Source organism: Oncorhynchus mykiss, chromosome 24 (assembly GCF_013265735.2).
Source record: "Oncorhynchus mykiss isolate Arlee chromosome 24, USDA_OmykA_1.1, whole genome shotgun sequence".
Taxonomy (NCBI): Eukaryota; Metazoa; Chordata; class Actinopteri; order Salmoniformes; family Salmonidae; genus Oncorhynchus; species Oncorhynchus mykiss.
In genome coordinates, this window is record NC_048588.1 from 9,210,114 (window position 1) to 9,235,148 (window position 25,035).

General features: G+C 43.6%; 1 protein-coding gene across 4 annotated transcripts in view; it reads left to right on the forward strand.

Moving 5' to 3' along the window:
• The window catches only part of LOC110503312 (limbic system-associated membrane protein), a 1,017,495-nt gene that overhangs the window by 954,720 nt on the left and 37,740 nt on the right, over positions 1–25,035 (forward strand). For all 4 annotated transcript variants that reach the window (XM_036961793.1, XM_036961794.1, XM_036961792.1 and 1 more), the window contains one exon: positions 21,735–21,967. In XM_036961793.1, the coding sequence (XP_036817688.1) occupies positions 21,735–21,967 (233 nt within the window). The remainder of the gene's footprint in view (positions 1–21,734; positions 21,968–25,035) is intronic.

Sequence of the window (25,035 nt, forward strand, 5' to 3'; positions counted from 1 at the left end):
TCTGGACTGGAGGGAGACTCTGGTGGATCCGGACTGTGTCCTGTCGTGGTAGGTTCCGGACTGTGACCCATCGTGGTAGGTTCTGGACTGTGACCCGTCGTGGTAGGTTCTGGACTGTGACCCGTCGTGGTAGGTTCTGGACTGTGACCCGTCGTGGTAGGTTCCGGACTGTGACCCGTCGTAGGAGGTTCCGGTCTGCGGCCCGTCGTAGGAGGTTCCGGTCTGCGGCCCGTCGTAGGAGGTTACGGTCTGCGGCCCGTCGTAGGAGGTTCCGGTCTGTAGACTGTCGCCGGACACTCTGGACTGGGTACTGTCGCCGGACACGCTGGACTGGCGAGGCGCATTGTAGGCCTGGTGCGTGGTGCTGGCACTGGTGGTACCGGGCTGGGGACACGCAACTCATGGCGAGTGCGGGGAGGAGGAACAGGGCGTACTGGACTGCCGAGGCGCACTATAGGCCTGGTGCGTGGTGCCGGCACTGGTTGTACCGGGCTGGGGACACGCACCTCAGGGCGAGTGCGAGGAGCAGGAACAGGGAGTACTGGACCCTGGAGATGCACAGGAAGCCTGGTGCGTGGTGTTGGTACTGGTGGTACTGGGCTGGGGACACGCACCTCAGGGCGAGTGCGGGGAGCAGGCACAAGATGTACTGGGCTGTGGAGGCGTAATGGAGGTCTGGAGTGTAGAGCTGACACAACTCGTCCTGGCTGGATGTTTATACTTGCCCTGCAAATGCAGGGCGTTGGCACAGGACGCACAGGGCTGTGCAGACTCACAGTACGCAGAGCAGGCGCACCGGGCTAGAAATGCGCACTGGAGACAACGTGCGTTCCACCGCATAATACGGTGCCAGACCAGTAACACGCTCTCCACGGTAAGCACGAGGAGTTGGCTTAGGACTCCTACCTGACTCAGCCAATCTCCTCGTGTGCACCCCCCAAAAAAATCTTGAGGCTGCCTCTCGGGCTTCCGTGCTAGCCGTGTACACTTACATGATCGCCGTTCCTCCATTCTCCTGTATCCCTCCTCGCACTGTTCCATAGAATCCCAAGCGGGCTCTGGTACTCTCCCTGGATCGATCGACCACCTCTCTATCTCCTCCCAGGTTGTTACCCACTCATCCTTCTCCCGGGTCTATTCTTCCACAAAGCGCTGTTCCTCCCTTTCATGCTGCTTGGTCCTTGTTTGGTGGGTTATTCTTTCACGTTCGTTGAATGGAGGAGACCAAGGCGCAGCGTGATGTGAATACATTCTTCTATTTATTAACGAAGAAACACTAAACAACCCAAACAAAATAACAAAACGAACGTGACGCTATATATAAACAAGTGCAGACACAGGCAACTAACCATAGACATACAAAACCCCTAGACAGGAACAAAAACACATACATCACCCATGTCACATCCTGACCTAACCAAAATAATGAAGAAAACAAAGAATACTAAGGTCAGGGCGTGACAGAAGCAACATCTCAAGACATCAGTCGGGAAGTTCAAAGCTTGGTCGCAAATGGATCTTCCAAATGGACAATGACCCCAAGCATACTTCCAAAGTTGTGGCAAAATGGCTTAAGGACAACAACGTCAAGGTATTGGAGTGGCCATCACAAAGCCCTGACCTCAATGCTATAGACAATTTGTGGGCAGAACTGGAAAAGCGTGTGCGAGCAAGGAGGCCTACAAACCTGACTCAGTTACAGCAGCTCTGTCAGGAGGAATGGACCACCCAAATTATTGTGGGAAACTTGTGGAAGACTACCTGAAATGTTTGACCCAAGTTAAACAATTTAAAGGCAAAGCTGCCAAATACTATTTGAGTGTATGTAAACTTCTGACCCACTGGGAATGTGATGAAATAAATAAAAGCTGAAATAAATAATTCTCTCTGCTATTATTCTGGCATTTCACATTCTTAAAATAAAGTGGTGATCCTAACTGACCTAAGACAGGGAATATTTTCTACGATTAAATGTCAGGAATTGTGAAAAACCGAGTTGAAATATATTTGGCTAAGGTGTATGTAAACATCCGACTCCAACTGTCAGTCGGCTTCAACTGTTCAACAACTTTGATTGCAGACTTGGTAATAGGCAGCTGTCTGGAACCCAAAGACAAAAATAGACTCGATTTTTTGGGGGGAACTCTTTATGATGTTTTCCATAAGCCTTTGTCTGTTGACCAAATAAGTAAAGTTTGTCTTGTACTTTCCCAGATATTTGTACTAGAGCAAGCAATGTCAAGTAGAATACCCATCTGTCACGGACACGTACCTTTACCACAGCTGCTATTACTTTGACCTTTACCTCAGGGGTTGTCCCAAGTTTTGCTGAGTGTCTAGCTAACATAATTATTAGGCAACACTGCAGGGTCTGCATGAGCTCATTTGATTGCTCTTTTGCTGCTTTCCCCATCACTTCAAAGCGATTTGTAACAGATGGGTTTTAAAAAGTCTATTCTCTCAGACAGAGGAAAAAGCAGTAGCCGAGCAGCTTATGAAGCAGTAATTATGTTCAATGTGCAAGTGCTATTAAACTCATACAGTATAAATGACTAACCTGTACTGAGCCATTTCATCCTCTGCCCTGAGCAGCCAAACAGGATGAGAAAATAATCTGGATAGGTTGTATGTTAACAGTAAGGTGACCTCTGGAAATTGTGCGGTACGTATCTTACATTTACAATGAATTCACTCTTCATTTTTTTTCATACAGCAAGGGGAAAGGGGGATACCTAATCAGTTGTACAACTGAATGCATTCAACTGAAATGTGACTTCTGCATTTAACCCAACCCCTCTGAATCAGAGAGGTGCATCCACATCCATCGACGTTTTCAGCACCTGGGGAACAGTGGGTTAACTGCCTTGCTCAGGGGCAGAACAACAGATTTTGTCCTTGTCAGCTCGGGGATTCAATCCAGCAACTTTTCCACCCAATGCTCTAACCACTAGGCTACCGTAGCTACTGTATATATTTTGTAGAGAGTGAACAAGATTGGTAGCTTCTACGGCAGGGTAGCCTAGTGGTTAGAGTGTTGGACTAGTAACCGGAAGGTTGCAAGTTCAAACCCCCGAGTTGACAAGGTAATCTGTCGTTCTGTCCCTGAACAGGAAGTTAACCCAACGTTCCTAGGCTGTCATTGAAAATAAGAATTTGTTCTTAACTGACTTGCCTAGTTAAATAAAGGTAAAATCAAATCAAATAAATAAAACTGGTTTTCCCAGTAAATGATGAAATGGAGATGAAACGTATCACGAGAGCTTCCTGCCTTGGAAATGTGCTTCACACAGCATTGAGTGGATTGCATGATATTGGAGATCAATTTTAAGTGTAAGCAACATCCCCCCTACATCCCGCTCTCTCTTTCTCTCTCTCTTTCTCTCTCTCTCGCTCTCGCTCTCGCTCTCTCGCCCTCGCTCTCTCGCCCTCCCTCTCCCTCCCGCCTGAGAACTCCAGCTGATCTTTAAGTTGCTGTATGTGCTCAAAGAGAAATGACAACCTGCTAATCCGTCAAGTGATTTACCCTGAATGGCACGCCGCTCTCTGTGGGCTACCGACATTTCCTCCATCTTGTCTCCTGGGGACACCCTGCCTCTACATGCACCTCTCCCAAATGCTTTGTGTGTGTGTGTGTCTGTGACTCTGCTGATCTTTGCTCAATCACTGCTTTTTATTTGTGTGCCTTGCTGAATTATTGAAAGATGTGTGTGCGTGCGTACGCATATGCGCATGTTTGCATCCGTCAGTGTGCCCGCGTGTTTGCTTGCTTGCATGTATGTGTGTGTTTGTGGATCTGCCCATTACTATATGGCTCCCTGCCTAAACTCTAATGCTGTTATATTTCTGCTAGAGCGAGGGGGACAGAATGAAGTTATGTCGTCTGTCAGTGAGTGTTTTGATGAATAATAGAAGTGTCTTAGTGCTGTGGTGAATGAGAAATGTGTTTAGGTCAGTGTTGCTGTGCTGAGGGTGAGTTGTGTTTCCTGTCAGCAGCTGTACTGACGGGCACTGTTTGTGCCACTGCTATTCCGGCGCTCGTCGGAAGTTCTGTAGAGGCTGCTTTCAGCACAGACTCTCTGCTTTGAGACACATTGCTGCATATTCAGATGTGTGTGTTTGTGTCTATTGGCTAAGGGTTGTGTGTGTGTGTGTGTTGGGGAAAGAGGTGTGAAATTGAACAGATGTTTCCCCTCCACCACCTGACATCCACTCCCATCCTCCCATCACATCATAATGCTTAGCTACTGCTGTGGTTTCATGGGCCAGCAACTGCAGGCGGGAAGTTACGGGAGTCTGTTGGAGTCTTGTGGGGCTCGCTCCTGTTGTTCTGGACTTTATTTATTTGTGTAATTAAACCAGCAAAGCGTTGGATCGTTCCACAGAATCAAAGTTTATCTGCAGTAGAGGTAGGATGTGATTTAGATGAAAGAAGAACACATTTTGATCTTGACTGCCACGTTTTATTGAGAGTGCTGTTGCATTTTTTGTTTTCATCCCTTGTTTTTCTCTCGCCTCTCTTCTCCCAGCTCTTTTTCATCCCACCCAAATGCTTTTCCTCGGCAGCATGTCACCTGTGTTCTTTTGTTTATTATTCAGGACGTCATGGGAAACGCTGCATTCAAAGGCGAAGTTTAGACACCTTCCTTTTGTCAGTCACTGTCAAGCTGCTAAGTATAGTTCCCCCAAAGTCATATTCTTCCAGCTCTTATTGGTTCTGTAACTCGTATGAAAGGGTGCCTGTGATCACCTGTCAACCTCTCAAGTGTCAATAGAGATTAGAATGGGCAGATGCCAGCCCTAAGAAGCTGGGCAGTATTGATATGGACGAGCTTCAGAGGCAGGCGCTTTGTTGCTCGTCCTCTGTGGCTGTCGATGTGATCATGACTAGAGCCCAGTCAATCGAGACAACAGCCCAAATGACGTACTATACTGTAAACGGAGAGCCATCATACCACAACACCAGACACCAAACAGAACAACCACGCATTGATTACAATAGTTAATCGTGTTCTACAGGATAGCCGCATCAGTCTTCGGCAGAGGAATTGATGTGCAAACATGTTTTGAATGTGCCTGTCTCTCTCATTGTGAGGCTGAGCAGCTCTCTGCACAGGGGTGCCTTGTCTGGCCTCACAACGCCCAGTGCACTGGAGCTAATTCAACATTTAACTGACTGCTGTTTTCCCCCCTATCACTGGGAGCAGGCCGCTCACTGCCAACACAAAAGATTATCAAAAGACGTGTTCTTTCTCCATACATTTGGCGAGCGGCGGGCTGCCATAACCCAAAGCAAAGGGTGCTAATGCTAATTGTGAGTCATCTGCAGTTCTGCTTCACACCGGCCCCGAGGACATGTGAGAGATTGGCCCTGAAAAAAAGCGGCTCCCCTTGTCATCCCTGCGCAGAGTGATAACACTTCAGCCCCATTTCTCACCAGCCTCTTTTCACTGGCACACATTAAGTTGTTTTACCTGCAGCGTCATTTTCCTCACGGCAGTGGAAGAGAAATGATACACAAGACCTCCGAACAAAATGAAAGACATCTCTCACCCCCCGTGACTGACAGCAACAAACCCATTTAAATGCATTGGAAATATGCAGGGCGATTGTGGTCACTCGAATCCATTGGTTTCTTTCTCCACGCCGGAGTTACCGCCTCGGATACACAAAAGGGACAGTGTTTTGAACAAACAAGATTTCATGTTTGGAGCTGGTCGCCTTCTCTGTTAATGCTTTAATCTGAGCAAAATAACAAAATAAAATACAACTGTCTTCCTGCATTGTTTGCTTTCAAAGTGGCAGCAAACAACAACCGCTAATGTGGTTGAAGTACAGACTGGCTAGAACGAAGATGGGGGAAGAAAAAGGTCCATTTCAGAAAAGGCTTCTGAGTTATTCATGTTGTTGTCTGAGTGGGTGGAATTCTTCCAATTTAACAGTGACTTCCCCTTAAGTCAAATCTTATGGGGATTTCAGATGGCCCGTGGTGAGGGAAGACATCGATAGCGTTGCTGTGTTTTCAGGGTCCAGAGGGTACAGCTATAAGATAATAACAATCTCGAGGAGGGAGAGGAAGGGATTCACTTGAGAAGGATGAGTCAAGAAGACAAAAAAGGCTTTATCAAGCCAACAGAGAACATTACGCTTTATCGCGAGGCAGCTGGGGCTGTTAAAGAATGTAATATACATACATTAAGTAAATTAACTTCAAGGCCAGTCTGGGCGATGACAAATGTGTTAACAATCCTAATGATAGCAATTGTTTGGACGGTAGCTTCTCAGTGATAATGAATACTAGATGTGCTCATCTTCGCCAGTCATGTATTCAGTCAGTCAGCCTGTCCTGTAGGTGATTGTACTTCTACTGTGTGATTGGCTCAGAACACTTAATTTGATTAATCAACACTTTAGCCTCAACTCAGTGGCAGTGGTTATGCAAATATCCATTAGAAGGTTCCTACACACCCAGACTCAGTAGCACCTAGCTATCTACAGTGCCTTCGGAAAGTATTCAGACCCCTTGACTTATTCTAAAATGTATTAAATAGTACCCCCCCCCCCCCCCCCCGCCCCATCAATCGACCCACAATACTCCATAATGACAAAGCAAAAACATTTTTTCTGAAATATTACATTTACATAAGTATTCAGACCCTTTACTCAGTACTTTGTTGAAGCACCTTTGGTAGCGATTTACAGCACTGAGTCTTCTTGGGTATGACGCTACAAGCTTGGCACACCTGTATTTTGGGAGTTTCTCCCATTCTTCTCTGCAGATCCTCTCAAGCTCTGTCAGGTTGGTTGGTTGGTTTCAGGTTGGTTTCAGGTCTCTCCAGAGATGTTCAATCGGGTTCTGGCTCTGGCTGGGCCACTCAAGGACATTCAGAGACTTGTCCCGAAGCCACTCCTGCCTTTTCTTGGCTGTGTGCTTAGGGTGGTTGTCCTGTTGGAAGGTGAACCTTCACCCCAGTCTGAGGTCCTGAGCGCTCTGGAGCAGGTTTTCATCAAGGATCTCTCTGTACTTTGCTCCACTCATCTTTGCCTCAAACCTGACTCAATCTTGATCCTGAAAAACATCCCCACAGCATGATGCTGCCATCACCATGCTTCACCATAGGGATGCTGCTAGGTTTCTTCCAGACGTGACGCTTGGCAATCAGGCCAAGGAGTTCAATCTTGGTTTCATCAGACCAGAGAATCTTGTTTCTCATGGTTTGAGAGTCTTTAGGTGCCTTTTGACAAACTCCAAGCAGGCTGTCATGTGCCTTTAACTGAGGAGTGGCTTCCGTCTGGCCACACTATCATAAAGTCCTGATTGGTGGAGTGCTGCAGCGATGGTTGTCCTTCTGGATGGTTCTCCCATCTTCATTGAGGATATCTAGAGCTCTGTCAGAGTGACCATCTGGTTCTTGGTCACATTCCTGACCAAGGCCCTTCTCCCCCGATTGCTCAGTTTGGCCGGGCGACCAGCTCTAGGAAGAGTCTTGGTGGTTCCAAACTTCTTCCATTTAAGAATGATGGAGGCCACTGTGTTCTTGGGGACCTTCAATGCTGCAGAAATGTTTTGGTACCCTTCCCCAGATCTGTACATCGACTCATCCTGTCTCAAAGTTCTACGGACAATTATTTCGACCTCATGACTTGGTTTTTGACATGCACTATCAAATGTGAGACCTTATATAGACAGGTGTGTGTGCCTTTCCAAATAATGCCCAATCAATTTAATTTACCACAATTTACCAATCAAGTTGTAGAAAAATCTCAAGGATGATCAATGGATACAGGATGCACTTGAGGGTCTGAATACTTATGTTAAAGTATTTCTGTTTTAGTTTTTTTTATACATTTGCAAAACATTATAAAGAACTGTTTTTACTTTGTCATTATGGGGTATTGTGTGTAGATTGATAAGGAAATAATCAATTTTAGAATAAGGCTGTAATGTAACAAAATGTGGAAAAGGGGAAGGGGTCTGAATACTTTCGAATTCACTGTAGTACTGTTAGTTGCAATGCAATATATTGCCAGATTGAGACACGCAAACCAGAGTAGACCAGAACATTTGCTATAATGGTCTGTAATTACATTTGGAGTAGCTCATACATGTAGTATGTGAAGTAGGAGAATGAGCTGTATGGTATATGCTCTATAAACGGTGGTTGCCAGATGTGAATGAGGGAGTGTTTTAGGGAAGTGGGTGGGGATGTGAAGTCCATCAAAAGCCTTACCCAAAATGCAAAGAGAAGGATACTTCAATCTTTCTCAGACTGTAACATAAGCGGCTAAATGTAACACAATCACAGTTAGACATTTTGGTTCCATTTGTTGGAAAAACACAAAATATGCAAGTATAGGGCAACCATCTAATGTTGATGTAAATAATTATCCCTATGTCTGGGTCATGAGATGAGTGACAGACCTATAGACCACACAGCTCTGGGAAGCTTCTAGGAAGTGTCCTTGGGCACACCTGGGGCCGTTTCGTTCATTTTGGAGACCATACACCACTTAATTTCCCTTCTACATGCTAAATGACATCAATGTAAACATGCCTGCTTCTCCCACATCTTGCAAAGCAAAGGGTTGCCTGTGGAACTCAGAGATGCTGAGATGAGCCTCAACGTGATAAAACCTTTTTTATTTCAAAAAAAAGATTTTTTTTAGCCATTTGATTTGTGGCCAAGGAATATGATATGCAAATCCTTGTGAATAAAATCATGACACTGATGAAAATTCATAATATAACCTCCAGTGGGAGTTTTCACCACATTATCAGGTAGAATTATCAGGTAGAATTGTTCTATTATTTGAATAATCTAAAATAATTATATTTTAGTTTTTGTAAATGCAATGTGTATTGACAAAGCCACAACTATTTCCTTTCCTCACTAAAATATATTGTTTTGTAAATGTACACTCACTCATCGCTTGTTGAATTATCATTTTCCAAGAGATTCCCCATCCAAGTCCTGCATGAGGGCGGCAGGTAAGCTAGTAGTTAGAGTGTTGGCCAGTAACCGAAAGTTTGCTGGTTCGAATACCTGAGCTGACAAGGGGATAAATCTGTCGATGTGCCCTTGAGCAAGGCATTTAGGCCTAATTTGCTCTGGAGGTGCCATACTACCCTGGCTGACCCTGTAAAACAACCAATTTCACTGCACCTTTCCGGTGTGTGACAATACAACTTGTTATTGTATTTATATATTTTTTGTGTATCTCTCTCAAGCCTGGCAAACGCTCTCTGTGATGGCTTTATCCAACATGGCTACGCCACTGGATGCTTCATTAGCCTGTGGCCTGAATGCTGAAGCCGTCCATCTGCCACCACGATGCAGGCTAGTAGGCTGGGTAATCAGCTCTGGACGCTCTGCCTCGCCTCAGAGGACCCAGCCACTCGCTGCCTGGCGCCTCATACACAACAGTCTCCCATTAATAATGCAGGGCGGGAGAGGGGCTGACAGCAGCCTTTGCAGCCTCTCAAACTAGTTCAAACGCAAGCACTGGCGACATGGAGAATAGGTGCCGGTGTCAGACACCTCGAAGAAGGCACGCCAGGATAATAGCGAGCCTCTCCTTCTCTCTCCTGGTAGAAACATTTCTCTTTGTAATTACTTTCGAAACAAGTAAAGTTAAAGGTGTGTGGGGGGGGGGGGGGGTGCGCAAGGGAGAGCGAGGCCCCCCTGGAGGATTAGGTGTCGCGTTGATGATAAATCCAATTCTCAGCGTTCTCAGGGGAAGATTAGGCTGATCAGCCTAGTGCCTGAGATCCCTGCTCCTGACTTCAATATGCACCCTGTCAGGGTCTCCATTCAAAGCCCCATCACCGAAATGTAAATTGACATCAAAAGGAACCCTTCATCGATCTAGGCACAGCACCTAGAAAAGAACGGTCGCTTCTCATATCTCTCAGATACTGATCGGCGAGTGGCACCTTTGGGCTGTCTTGATGTTGGAAATGGGGCTACATTTATTCATAGTTTTTCTTATCACCTAAAGTGAATAGGGGAACAAGGAAGAGGTACAGAGGTACTAACCAGTGGCAGTTTAAGGATGAGACTCTAGGCTCATAGACACGCTGCTCCGAGATGTAGTCAGCAGCAATGAAGAGATCCAATATTCCAGCCAGGACTGAACTGATCCCAGGACTGTTGACTGTAGCTGCCAGAGGAGGAAACAGGCTTGGTTCCAAATGAGATGTGATTTGTCACGTTGTTATTCTCCACCCCACCACACAGCCTCCAGGTTCTCAGCTGTATTCTGCACCTGGAATATGAATAGTTATGGCACACTGATTGTTAACTTTTTTAGAGATCCGTTCAACATGATAATTAAAAGGACTGTAACTATGTACCACGGAAGTTCGGCATTTTCAATAGGAGATCCAGACTTCTTTTCAAAATAAAATCAAGGTTTTGACTATAAGGGGGTTAACATAATATCAGAATTCTTAGACCTGGTATCTCCCGTTAAGTTTGGTAGAGAGATGTGCCCGTTTTACTGTGTGGACAGTGTGCCAGCTATTATTGTACATACTTAATATTTGATTTTGGTGAAACGCTGCTTATTGCCTTCTCACTCCGAAAAAGTAGTGAGAACAAAGTAGAAGTCACCGGTTCTAGGAGTTTTACCCTGTGAAGTCCTTGTCTCTCTGCCACAGTTTCCCCCCCCTGTTGACACATAAAGCACAGTACTGTCATGGTGATTAACGGCTCTCTTTGCACTGGACTCGGCGGTAGAAGTGCTTTAAATTGCGCTCCCGAATCCATCATAGAGCTGTTTGAGAGTTCTCTGAACCTCAAGTTCACCTTCAAACGACTGTCCCTCACATCACCGTCCCACACTGTCCCTCAGAGGATCTACACACACACCCCCAAGCTGCTCCTGTACACACTGACACCACCAAATCGCACATTCACATTGCACACACACACACACGTGCTCTCTCACACACGCGCCATCAGAACAGTCCCAGCTCCTACCCATACAGTCCCTCTCATCACCAACCCATGGCATGACTATTACACTATTACACTGATTCACTTTTTACTTCTGAAATGCACCTTCACCTTCCCAACATACGTCTCGCAAATTACATAGGCTATACAAAGAACTGCCACTTATGTGATTCACCAGACACCTGTGTTCCAGGTTTTTTATATTGTATCTGTGCTGAGGTATATATATCACATTGTCTACGGGAGGGGAAAGTATGGATTGGTGCCATTGGCTGCATAATGTGTTCTGTTACAGTACCATTCTAATAAGTCAATTCAATGTATAGAAGCATCCTGTTGCAGCTTCGCATGCTTGAGATATCGGGAGTGCGAGACCTTCGGAAAATATAAGGTTATATATGACTTATTTTTTTTGGTCACATATAATGGATCTTTAGATGGTTCTACATGTCTGTAAAGTTAGAATTTTGAAAAAGTACATTTTAAGTGAAAAAATAAATAAAAAATAGAAAATTTCTATCTGTATAAACCCATTTGAACTGGGCGCTAGAAGGCTCTATCAGCTATCCAATCACAAGCCTTAACAAATACAGACGGAGCAATCAGAACACGTCTTTGCCGTCTCTAAGTATGGTCCAGGTTAGTCTAGCTAGCAATAATGGGACACAAGCAAAAACAAACAACACTGTCAGAAATCTTAAAAGTAAATACTGGCGTCACATCGTTGTTCGGTGATGACAGTAATTCGTCTCATGATCATAATACATTTATTGAATGCATTCATGTGTTCTTACTCTCTCTTGGTAGAATAGTGTTATTCTGTCATTTATGTATTCAAATAGCTACAGTTTTATTAAAAACTGAACATGTCTCATTCAGAAGTGTCAGATAGAACCTTATTATGGTTGAACCCAAATTGATTTACAGATGTCTCAGGGTTTTGATACTCTGCACATTAGATGCCTTTAAGGTGAGGACCTTAATGGGTTATAAAGAAGAATTCACTAAAAAACAGTTCTGAGATCTGTGATGTGAAAACTGACGCTCAATTGTTCAAAAGTGTGCTTTGTCCAGATAGAACCTTATAGTCCCAAGGTCAAGAGTGTAAACTAGGCCTACTTTTAACATAATAACAGACAATACTTCAACTCTTCAACCCAACATCTATAAACACTGTAATGTCTTGCAGATGTTATTGTCAATTCTTCACATTCACAAACTGCATTTCCTGCTAGCGTGATTATTCCCCAACCTCTCTAAGATACATTGGTTTTAAAAGTTGCACTTCTGTAAATAACCTTTCAGATATGGTTTAGACGCATGTCTGACGCAATTCGTTATCATAGAAACAATCTCAACCTTTTCTGGATGTAACAACAGATACCCAAAGCAATCCAAACACCAGCGGCCTGTCTCAATTGATTACTATGATGGTTCCGGTCCAGGTTCACCTTGTTGCTGATGCATATGGTGTAATGGTGTGTGCCAGAAACCTCCTGGGTTGTGTCTGTAATCTATGGTCCATGGTTACGCCACTCCACTCCAGAGCCAGAGCTAGCGAGACAATTGTGGGCGAATCCTCAGTGTCTTCACCCTCCAAGTGCGTTTAGGTTTAAGGATTCTTTCCTGAGTGAACAAGGTTCTTATAAGAGGCGACAGGAGCATGTGGCCAGCGCAAAGCGATTACCAGTTTCCCCCGTCACTTTAAAGTGATATGCTGCATGTTCCACAGTCAATTCCCAGCTACCTGTGACAGCAAGAAATTGGCAACGCTGAGACCCACAAAATGTTGTTTTTTTTCACTTGAAGTGAGCGAGTGCTTCAACGCCAGCCCTCAACTGAAATAAAAATCAGCAACTTCAGAGTAATTTAACTGGTTGCTCTCTCAGTAATCATCTGGGTGACTGGTAGGTTTGTCTTGAGGCAATCTGTTGTGGTGTGTTGGGAGGCAACTTGGGGCAAATCTGTCCTGAAAAACTCACTTCCTCCTTGTCTAACCTGCAGGAAGAGAGATTTCCACCCGGAAAATGTTTACTGCGAGCGTCGACACCTTTGTGATTAATTATTGGCCTGATAAAAAATTGCATTTATTCCATCGTGTGTATTATTTTGTGGCAGCCATGCATTTCACTGCATTATTAATATTCCTTGTGCTTTCCACTCTTTCATAGTGAGAGAGAGCATGAATTCTAGCACAGAAAACCACTTCTTCTTGCAGTCACACACCAGGACCGTCTTGCTGTAATCTCATGGAACAGTGCCACGCCACCCATTCCTCTGCCCTCCTTCGACAGAAAGCAATTAATGGAATATCTGTAAGCTCCTATATACCGTGGCTGAAATGGCGGGGGTATATAATGTACAGCCGGATGGATCATTCATTACTAACAACGTTCATTAGTCCTCCCAATCTATGCACCTTTCAGATTTGGAGATGAGGCATTTCGGGGGATGTCAGATGTTGTCCTTTAAACGTCGACCGCAGAACACATTGCTTTTCTAGACCACAGCCATGCTTTAGTTTCGTACAAATCTTAGCTCTCGGCTTCTCCACTTTTTCATACAAGCAAATCTTTCTTTGTTCATGTCACACTGTCAAGGCTGCGATGAGTGACTTTAATCATGTACACTGAAAGGAATGTCGTACTTTCCAAATCATCACTTCAACTGACGATTGTTTCCTTTTTTTTACGTACCTGAGATATTGTTTCATGTTTTTCAGTTAAAGATATAGCCTGTAACAAAACTTAAATGCGTTGAATATGGAAAGTGTATAATCATAGCACTTATAATGTAATCAAAAAATAACCTTAACTCAGGATGTAGAACTCTGCATAAACCATGTAACCATTAGGCTAATGTATGCGTGTTAAATGAATTCATGCACGCGCACACAATTATGGAGATATTTGGAGCGCTATAACATTTTAATGTATTAATAATCCTTTACTTGTTAATCAAAGTAGCTCTCTGACTTGAACCTAAAGACCGTTGCATTAGCAGAACACAAATAAATAACACAACACTGTTGTCGGGCAGAGCAGACTACTTTGTCTTGTTGGTATTGACTAGGTAACAAACAGTCCAACCTTTTACTGCATGTTTTACTGCTGGTGTCATGACTGTGTACAGTAAAGACATTTATCACAAATTAAACTTAGCAGACCTTCAAACTTGAGTACTGATGTACACTTCTCTTGGGCCTTGACTGACAGAGCCAGGACTGGCTGGCTGAGAGTAGAGAGAAACCTTGGCTATTGTTCAAAGTCCAGACTGGGAGGTGAATAGCCTTTTATTTTGATTACACTCGGTGAGGGTGTGATGGTGGGCAGATGATGGGCAGAATGAAACAACCACTCTTTAATGCTTTTTTAAATGATCTCTTTTTACAGCTGACACAAACAGACCAAACAGCAATCCCAAGGTTGAAAGTAGCGGACACTTTAGATATTAAAGGTCTACTATGCTGGAATCGCTCTGCCATTTCCTGGTTGCTAAAATTCTAATAGTTCACCTAATTTCAGTTTGTGACAAAACAACCAAGTATTGTGTCGAGAATCATTGTACCATCTAAACCTCTGTGAAATAAATATTCAAAACCCAAAATATTTTATTTTCAGCTGTTTGAAGCTGGTGTACAAAACCGAAAGTATGAAAGTTAAGAATGGGAAGCATAGAAATAGCGCACATAATACCGTTTCTTAGATTTGCTTTCAATGAAAAAGACAGATCTATAACTAACATTTCTATGCACATTTGATCGGGTCGCCCAAAAACGTAAGAGTTGAAGTCGGAAGTTTAAATACACCTTACCCAAATACAATAATTCCTGAAACTTAATCGTAGTAAAAATACCCTGTCTTAGGTCAGTTAGGACCACCCCTTTATTTTAAGAATGTGATATGTCAGAATAATAGTAGAAAAAAATGATTTATTTTAGGTTTTATTTATTTCATCACATTCCCAGTGGGTCAGAAGTTTACATACACTCAATTAGTATTTGGTAGCATTAACTTTAAATTGTTTGACTTGGGTCAAACATTTTGGGTAGCCTTCTACAAGCTTCCCACAATAAGTTGGGTGATGGAAGGTTGGCCCATTCCTCCTGACAGAGCTGGTGTAACTGAGTCAGGTTTGTAGGATCAGTTCTGCCCACAATTTTTCTATAGGCTTGAGTTCAGGGCTCTAATACCTTGACTTTGTTGTCCTTAAGCCATTTTGCAACACCTTTGTAAGTATGCTTGGGGTCATTGTCCATTTGGAAGACCCATTTGTGACCAAGCATTAACTTCCTGACTGATGTCTTGACATGTTGCTTCAATATAGCCACATAATTTTCCTCCCTCATGATGCCTTCTATTTTGTGAAGTTAACCAGTCCCTCCTGCAGCAAAGCACCCCCACAACATGATGCTGCCAGCCCGTGCTTCACGGTTGGGATGGTGTTCTTCGGTTTGCAAGCCTTCCCCTTTTTCCTCCAAACATAACGATAGTCATTATGACCAAACAGTTCTATTTTTGTTTCATCAGACCAGAGGACATTTCTCCAAAAAGTACGATCTTCGTCCCCATGTGCAGTTGCAAATCGTAGTCTGTCTTTTTTATGGCGGTTTTGGAGCAGTGGCTTCTTCCTTGCTGAGCGGCCTTTCAGGTTATGTCTATACAGGACTCATTTTACTGTGGATATAGATACTTTTGTACCTGTTTCCTCCAGCATCTTCACAGGGTCCTTTGCTGTTGTTCTGGGATTGATTTGCACTTTTCACACCAAAGTACGTTCATCTCTAGCAGACAGAACGCGTCTTCTTCCTGAGCAGTATGACGGCTGCGTGGTCGGTCCCATGGTGTTTATACTTGCGTACTATTGTTTGTCCAGATGAGTTTGTTGAGTGGTTTGTGGAGTGGTTGAAAAACGAGTTTTAACCTAAGTGTATGTAAACTTCCGACTTCAACTGTACATATTGCAGCGTTAGGCTTATACAATTTTTTTAAAATAGAGCTTATCAATCAAGCTTGGAGTGTATTCATAAAAACGTCAGATGCAACTCACAACCTCTTCAGAGCCACTCAGAGTGTGGAGCGGATGGTCATTGTAGTTATCAACCTCTTAACTTTCCAGACAAGTAATACTGTAAATAAGCAATTTCAACAGTATTACGATTCATACCAGAACTTGAGTGGTCTTCTTATACAAGATGACAGGTGCTTTGTCAAGTCTTGGTAATTAGAGGCCTCTGTGCCAGGGCAATCTAACCTTTAGCACTCCCTCAAGGCCACAAGCAGCAGAGAGGGCGCTATATTGCAAAGGCCTCATATGGTCCACCGAGAGGTCTGTGCTAATAGAGCCACGGCATTACAGCTAGTGATATGTAGAGTGAATACAAATCATTCACAGGAGCATACTCCTGTAACCCTGCTGTCTAGAAGCCATACCTCCTTCTTTGCTTAACATTATCCTCCCCTCAGTACAGTATTAACATGTCCTCAATAGTGTTTTCCCTATGGATCACACAGAGGGCATTTTACAGCCAATTATTTTCTAATGTATATTATTTACTGTGAGGGAAGAGGTTGCTTATCTCAGGTTTATCCTCAGTTATGAAGGCACAATGTGCAGAGAGAGCATCTCAGGAGGTTTAATCGAAGCAGGATGCCATTTCCATACATCCCCCTGACTAGGATTCTCAAAGGTATCATCTATCCCACAGTTGTTATGTTCAAGCAATCTTTTCTCACCTCCACAACTAGTTTAGCAAGACACATTCACATTCACAGTCACATTATTAATCTCCTAATTGACTGAATATTCAGACAGTGATGTATGTGAACCAGGAGAGCAAGAACAGTGCATGATGGGAAATGATTGCAACGTTTTGTGGCTATTTAGAGGCTTTGTAGTGGAAACCTGCCCAAAGACAAAGGAGAGAGTCTCAATCTTTCCAGATGCATACTGTATATGTCACACGCACACAGCTTCTTCCTCTGCAAGCTGTTCTGAGTGAATCATGTTCAGGAGAAATTACTAAGTGTTCTGGGAAAAAGGAATTCAAAGGAGGTACCAAAAAGTGAAAGGAGCATCCTCAGATAACCAGCAGCCTTTTTTTGGTTTCTTCTCTCCCCATTTCTCAATTTTCTTCATTGTACAACATGTGTTCTGTTGTCACTGTGGGTTTATTTACTTGTACAGTTAGTTATATTTGTTGTATTTGTAGCATCTAGAATTAATTGATTTCCTGCAGGTTTCACCCTATGGGCTAGATTCGGATCCAGGTGGCATTGGTATTTTTTTCCGTAATGATATCAATTCCTTTTAAGTCTATGAATAAAATAATACTTTTTCACACCCTCATAATTTCCCTTTTAAATGCTTCATTGGCACTCTGTGGATTTCATAAAGAACCCTCAAAAACATCACACTTTCCTTTTGAATCAAACCAATTAATGTGACCCTCACGACAAACTGTGTCAACACAATTGTACGAGAATAATCATGACTTGTGTTTGAACCCACTTGGCTTCATTTCGTCTTTTGCGTCAATTCAACAGTATGTCCGGAGTTCCTTGGGTCTGTAGAATTACCCGAATTTTCTAAATGGCAGACATGTGAAATGAATTAGTAGGTTGATTATTATGTACACTATACACACACGGCTAGTTAATCATCTGGTTGTTTATGAACGTGTGAAATCATTAGTCCTCTAAAGACAGGACATTTTTATCTGGCATCCGTTGAGGGCCGTCTGCTCTGTACTGTACCTACCAAGGGCTTTTCTATACCTCCTAGTTTCTAAACGAATGCACTGTTCCCTCTAAGCCACGTCCTTGGAGATTACTGCCACCTTCCCGGAAATACTCTTAACCTGCTACTGAGAACGTATCTGGGGCGAAGAAATGCTGTAAGGGGAAAAGATATGACCTGGCTTTGATTTGCCTGCTGCTTTTTTCCCGCTGTGTGCTACATGCAAACAGAACGACGTGTAAAAGGAACAGCCCCCCGTCACAAACCGAAGGAGAAGGGGAGTTAGCCCATGATCAGCCAACATAATTCTCCATCCTTTTAATCAAAACAGTGTTACAGGGGGTTTGGCCAAGTTGATCGATCGCTTGAGAGAGCGCATCTGTGATTATGTAAGTGAGCTGGTTGTTTTCAGTTTTTTTGCGCCCTGCCTGTAGAGCAGCTGTGCCTCCCACCACCCCCTCACACCACCTCAGCATGGTTCAGTCCAGTCCATTCTGCTTGGGGGGGGGAGTATGAAGGGAGTACAGGGTGAGTAGCTGTCTGCCAGAGCCTGGCACGTCTCCCCTCTCATTAGTCTCCCACTATGCCTCTGCTGCCTGTATTGTGAGCTGTGGGCTTCCCCTACGGTGAACCCTGCAGCATGGCCGCGGCCCAGCTCAGCAGCACAGGCATCCGTCAAACACAACAGACCCCTGTCATCCTGCCTGCCTCACCACCTGCCTGCTGCTTGCCAAAGCAGAGGTTGCTTAGAGACGGGGAGAGAGGAAGGCAGGAGCCGCTTGCCTTCTAAGGCAGCCGCTTGTTAGTTTGAACAGGAAAAAGGTTTGGCTGGCGCCCTGCATGCGGTGGCCAGGGAGCTTGGGTTTGTGAAGGGTTGATGAAGCGCGATGAGGAAACTGATGTGCTCCCACTGTAGTCCTGCTCACCTGACGGGGAGTCCAGGGTGTTTCTGATTGGAGGGCGGAGGGTTAGAAAGGGTTCCTATTGGCTGATAAAGGCGTTGGAAAAAGCTTTAATTAAGAGACGTGTACAGTAGCTCAGATGTCATGGCCATTGGGTACTATTAGGGTTTGCCTGTGGAGTTTTTTTTTATTTAAATTTTTATTTCACTATGTCAGCTAAGAACAAATAATTTTTTTACAATGACGGCCTACACCGGCCAAACCCGGACAACACTGGGCCAATTGTGCGCCACCCTATGGGACTCCCAATCACAGCCGGTTGTGATACAGCCTGGATTCGAATCAGGGTGTCGCCTCAAGCACTGAGATGCAGCGCCTTACACCGCAGCGCCACTCGGAGCCCCAAAACTCTTTTAGCAGAGGATGGTTTCGATCCATCGACCTCTGGGTTATGGGACCAGCTCGCTTCCGCTGCACCACTCTGCTTCCCGAATGGGTTGTAGACATCTGTGGATAAGTAAGAGAGAACCTGGGCCCGTATGTATCAAGCGTCTCAGAGTAGCAGTGTTCATCTAGGATCAGGTTTCCTCTGTCCATATAATCGTATTCATGATTGGGCAACTCTGATCCTAGATCAGCATTCTTACTCTGAGACGCTTTACAAATACGGGCCCAGTTATTAAGGTGGTAACCCTCCTAGATTTCTGATAAGCCACCTCTCCTTCGATAGGGAAGGCCACAGTAGTGACACTACTGCATGTGAGAACCCCTTAGAGTCATTGTGAAACAACTTCTGCTCCCCGACTAATTCACTTTCTGTTTTGGATATACTCGATATACTGTGTCGAGTGGCTGAGTTTTCAATTTGCATTTTCGGCATATGTCTGCCAGGTTATATTATATCCATTCTCATTGATTCAGACGTCCCCTTACATTTATTCAGTAAGCAGGCGCTCTAACACACACAGTCTTATACACGGCGTAAGGCTCTGACAGCATGCAACAAGCCGAGCTAAACAAGAGGATACTGATGTTCTTTTTAAACAGGAGGAAAACCAATACTGTTCACCTAGATATGTTTGTGGTCCTCTGTATAGCTCCGTTGGTAGAGCGTGGTGCTTGCAACGGCAGGATAGTGGATTCGATTCCTGGGGACCACCCGTACGTAAAATGTATGGGTTAGGGTTAGGGTTAGCATGACTGTAAGTCGCTCTGGATAAAAACATTTGCTATATATTATATATTTATCAGAAGAAAGAGCAAAGCGGGGAGAACTGGAGAGATCGGAAAGAGCTTAAACGGATCCTCAGGGATTTTGACAAATCTACTTCCCCAGAGTTAGATGAACTCGTGGATACCATTTTTATGTCTCTGCGTGCACTTTGAAGGAAGTTGCTAACTAGCATTGCGGTAAATCTAGTTAGCATTGCCTCACAAAACTACCTCAAACTTCCTTCATTCTGTATACAGAGACATATAAATGGTATCCAATAGTTCATCTGACTCTGGAGAAGTAGATCAAGGGCCTCATTGCCAAAATCCTGAAGTATCTTTTTAAGTGCAGCTATCCCTCAGAGATGCCTCGGATTAGGAGGAGTCATTTTCATTCCAATAATTAACCTTTGTTTATCTTTGGTCACTACGTATAGGGATCATTCCCTATATCCAATAGACCTACAGTACCAGTCAAAAGTTTGGACACACCTACTCATTCAAGGGTTTTTCTTTATTTTTACTATTTTCTACATTGAAGAATAATAATGAAGGCATAAGAACTATGAAATAACACATGGAATCATGTAGTAACTAAAAAGTGTCAAACCAATCAAAATATATTTGAGATTCTTCAAAGTAGTCATCCTTTGCCTTGAAGACAGCTTTGCACACTCTTGGCATTCTCTCAACCAGCTTCACCTGGAATGCTTTTCCAACAGTCTTATAAGAGTTCCCATATATGCTGAGCACTTGTTGGCTGCCTTTCCTTCACTCTGCTGTCCAACTCATCCCAAACCATCTCAATTGGGTTGAGGTTGGGTGATTGTGGAGGACAGGTCATCTGATTTAGCACTGCATCACTCTCCTTCTTGGTCAAATAGCCCTTACACAGCCTGGAGGTGTGTTGGGTCGTTGTCTTGTTGAAAAACAAATGATAGTAAGCCCAAACCAGATGGGATAGAGTATCGCTTCAGAATTCTGTGGAAGCCATGCTGGTTAAGTGTGCCTTGAATTCTAAATAAATCACAGACAGTGTCACCAGCAAAGCACCCCCACACCATCACACCACCTCCTCCGTGCTTCACGGTGGGAACCACACATGCGGAAATCATCAGTTCACCTATTCTGCGTCTCACAAAGACACAGCGGACAGATTTCCACCGGTCTAATGTACATTGCCTGTGTTTCTTGGCCCAAGCAAGTCTCGTCTTCTTATTGGTGTCCTTTAGTAGTGGTTTCTTTGTAGAAATTTGACCATGGAGGCCTGATTCTCCTCTGAACAGTTGATGTTGAGATGTGTCTGTTACTTGAACTCTGAAGCATTTATTTGGGCTGCAATTTCTGAGGCTGGTAACTCTTATCCTCTGCAGCAGAGGTAACTCTGGGTCTTCCTTTCCTGTGGCAGTCCTCATGAGAGCCAGTTTCATCAAAGCACTTGATGGTTTTTCGACTGCCCTTCAAAGTTCTTGACATTTTCCGGATTGACTGACCTTCATGTCTTAAAGTAATGATAGACTGTCTTTTCTCTTTGCTTATTTGAGCTGTTCTTGCCATAATATGGACTTGGTATTCAATCTGTTAATTTAAATTCCAGGTGACTACGTCATGAAGCTGGTTGAGAGAATGCCAAGAGTGTGCAAAGCTGCCATCAAGGCAAAGGGTTGCTAATTTGAGGAATCTCAAATATCAAATATATTTTGATTTGTTCAACAATTTTTGGTTACTACATGATTCCATATGTGTTATTTCATATTTTTGTATGTAGAAAATAGTAAAAATACTTGAATGAGTGGGTGTGTCCAAACCTTTGCCTGGTATTGTACATAGATTTTAATATTAATTTCACGCGGATCTGGTGCATACTTGTTTTCAAATCAACCTGATTCGTAACTTGGTAAATTTCCTCTCTTTTTTGTCCTTCCAGGTGTTACGTGGATGATAAGGTGTCCAAAGTTGCCTGGCTCAACCGATCCAACATTATCTTCGCTGGGGAGGACAAGTGGTCGCTGGACCCACGTGTGGACCTAGTGAACAAGGGCCAGCTGGAGTACAGCCTTCGCATCCAGAAAGTGGATGTGTACGACGAGGGCTCCTATACATGCTCTATCCAGACCAAACAGCAGTCCAAGACCTCTAATGTACATCTCATTGTCCAAGGTAGGCACTAGCACAATTAACCAATCAATCAACCAATAAATCCATCAATCAATCCAAAAAGTGTATTTATAACGCCCGTTTTACAGTAAAAGTTTTCAGTAACTTGGCCATTATTAGGTTCTGAACGAACAGAGTAAAAACTCAAATGGACGACTAGAAACAGCTCAAACCCAGTTTTTTCACCACTGGGTCATACAGCAGCAAAGACAAGACATGTTTATACAAGCACATATCTTTATACACTCCTACTGGGCAGAGTCAACTCCTTGCATGCCTAAGATACACAATCCTCATTAGTTAGGCAGAAACACAGTAGGTTCCTCTTCCTAGTATTGTTATGGCCCTGCCTAAGTCTAGGACCTTGTGTGTGTGTGTGTGTGTGTGTGTGAGAGAGAGAGAGAGAGAGAGATAGGACTATAATCAGATGGTCTTCGGGGTCCACCTCCCAGCAGTGTCTTCTCTCTTCATCTGTTGACCTTATCTCGAGTTGAGTTCCACATCCCTTATGGTCCTGGTTCCTCAGCAACTGGTCTGCCTTATCAACAACTAACACTAGACTGTTGCCCTTTGCCTCCCTCCTTAGGAACATTCATATTCAACAATAACATATTTGAACAGAATATTAACTTTCTCTCAGTAACTTTCCGCACACCTAGTTCCTCTTGACCCTTCATTGACCCCTAACATATACATTCCTTATACATGTAATAAATAAGTTCTAGTATGGTAACATGACTAAGTATATTTCTAGCTAGAATCTAACTCCATGTACTGTACGTAGCTGCCTGTCTCAAGACTAACAGTCCACCATCTTCCTCCATCAACCAGCAGCCCACCTATGGGTCTCTGTAATCTCCTTGTCTTCCATATTATCTGGACAGCTGACAGGGAGTTCTCTTTAGCTGTCAAGAACTCCTTATCAACTGTCCACATATTATGAAAGACAAGGAGATGTCTGTCTGCTCAGCAGAATGTAGATCTGAGGCCCTCGCTGTGAGGTCTTGTTTCTTGCCGTTTCACCTGAAGCAATTTCCAGTAGTTCTTTACCTTTGTCTTGGTGCACTTGTGCTGCATATCAAACCTGAAGCTGAAATTCAAGTTAACCCATTAATGTTAATTTGTTTGTGCAATAATAGTTTGTGCAATCATTTTGTCTATATTCTGTCTAACAGCACCATTAATGGCAGCACCACCCACCTATTGCAAATGAATCTCAGACAAATGGTGATATGATTAGGGGTGGAAGATGGATGATAACCTAAGATAGCATTTTACCACACAAAAGCTACAGGAGAACGCTGTCTGTTCACGTAGCGATGAAGAGCTGATCTATTAATAGCACTGAAAGGTCAATACATGAATTGATGCTTGTGCCATGTTCTAAGTGGATCTGTTCCAGCAAATTGTTCCCTGTTATCAGAATCCCATTGGGTTCAATTAGACACTGCTTTATCATTGGTTTTTCTCATATTGTCTTCCTGTGTTTCCATTTACCTGCACATATTTCATGACTGACATTTAGAGCTAAAAATTGATTCTACATTGTTTTTCACCATTCATTACTTTTTCTCTCCAGTAGTCCTCAGTCCTAATCTTCAACTGTTATGTGGATATGAGATAACATTAGCCTGGTCTCAGGTCTGTTTGTGCTGTCTTGCCAACTCCTATAGTCATTGTTATAACAATGTGACAAAATGACCAGAAGAGTTGGCAAGACAGCTCAAACGGATCAGGGACCAGCTTACTTTTTCCTGTGGGAAGCATTGTATTCATTTCCTCCCCCCATGCTGAAACTATGGCATCATATTGAAAGCATATCACATCCCACCGTGTTAGTAATAGTAGAATTCTGGCTGGCTATAGGAGAAAGTCACATTGTCATCACACCATTCAATTATCCAACACACATTTACTGCTGAATAGAGAATTTTTTGCACATAGTTTAGGGCGGAAATGTCTGCCAGACGAAGTGAAACGCTGTGTGTATTGTCCCTTTCAACGACACATAAGGACACTCCAAAAGCAGAGTAAAACAAGTTAAATGGCTAGTCACCCTTCCTTCTTTTATGAAAGTGTTTCCAGCAGCAAGCAGCCAATGCCTCTTCCTGCTAGTTAGCTGGCGGAGACCATGCTCATGTAACCGAAGCTGACACACTTTCTGCTAGCAGGGACACCAGTGTAATTGGAAAACAAATGAGTAAATTTGCTGTGAATAATAAAGCCATGAACTTGCAGCGTGCTTAAAGGCATTGGTGCTCAAAGGACAGGGTCATTGCACATGACGCGAATCACAATATGGCGATTTTGCCAGCCCGTTCGCTTTTGATTTTAATGAAACCCGAGCTAGCAGTTGATGTCGAGCTGTTGAAAGTCTGTGTGACTATGATACTCCGACACCATTGGTTGACTTTAGTGTTTGCTTGGTATATGAGAGAGTGACAGTGTGTCAAGAGCAATGTGTGTATGCTGGTCGTGTGACGAATGTTTTGAGACCATTGAAATCTGTCAATAAAATGGATTCCATGATGTCTCCTATTGCAGCAATAAGCTGTTTTTTTGTGCGGCCAATGGCACCGCTTTCTCAGCAGATTTTTCTCAGGATTGATTTGGTCGCTTTTAAAATTAATGTCAGCATTATTCAATCTTTATTCAAAAATCTAAATCCTTTAAATTAGAGCGCTAAGCAGCAACACAGGGTTCTTAGCAGACAAGCACACAGATCCACCATGCAGTGAATAGATACTGCTATAAACGCTGATGGCCCGCAAGCCAGGTTTTCAGATGCAAAAAAATATGTAAAATATATGTATATAGTACCAGTCAAAAGTTTGGACACACCTACTCATTCAAAGGTGTTATATTTGAGATTCTTCAAAGTAGCCACTCTTTTCCTTGATGACAGCTTTGCACACTCATGGCATTCTCTTAACCAGCTTCACCTGAGCACTTGTTGTCTGCTTTTCGTTCACTCTGCGGTCTAACTCATCCTAAACCATCTCAGTTGGGTTGAGGTCAGGTGACTGTGGAGGCCAAGTCATCTGATGCAGCACTCCATCACTCTCCAAGGG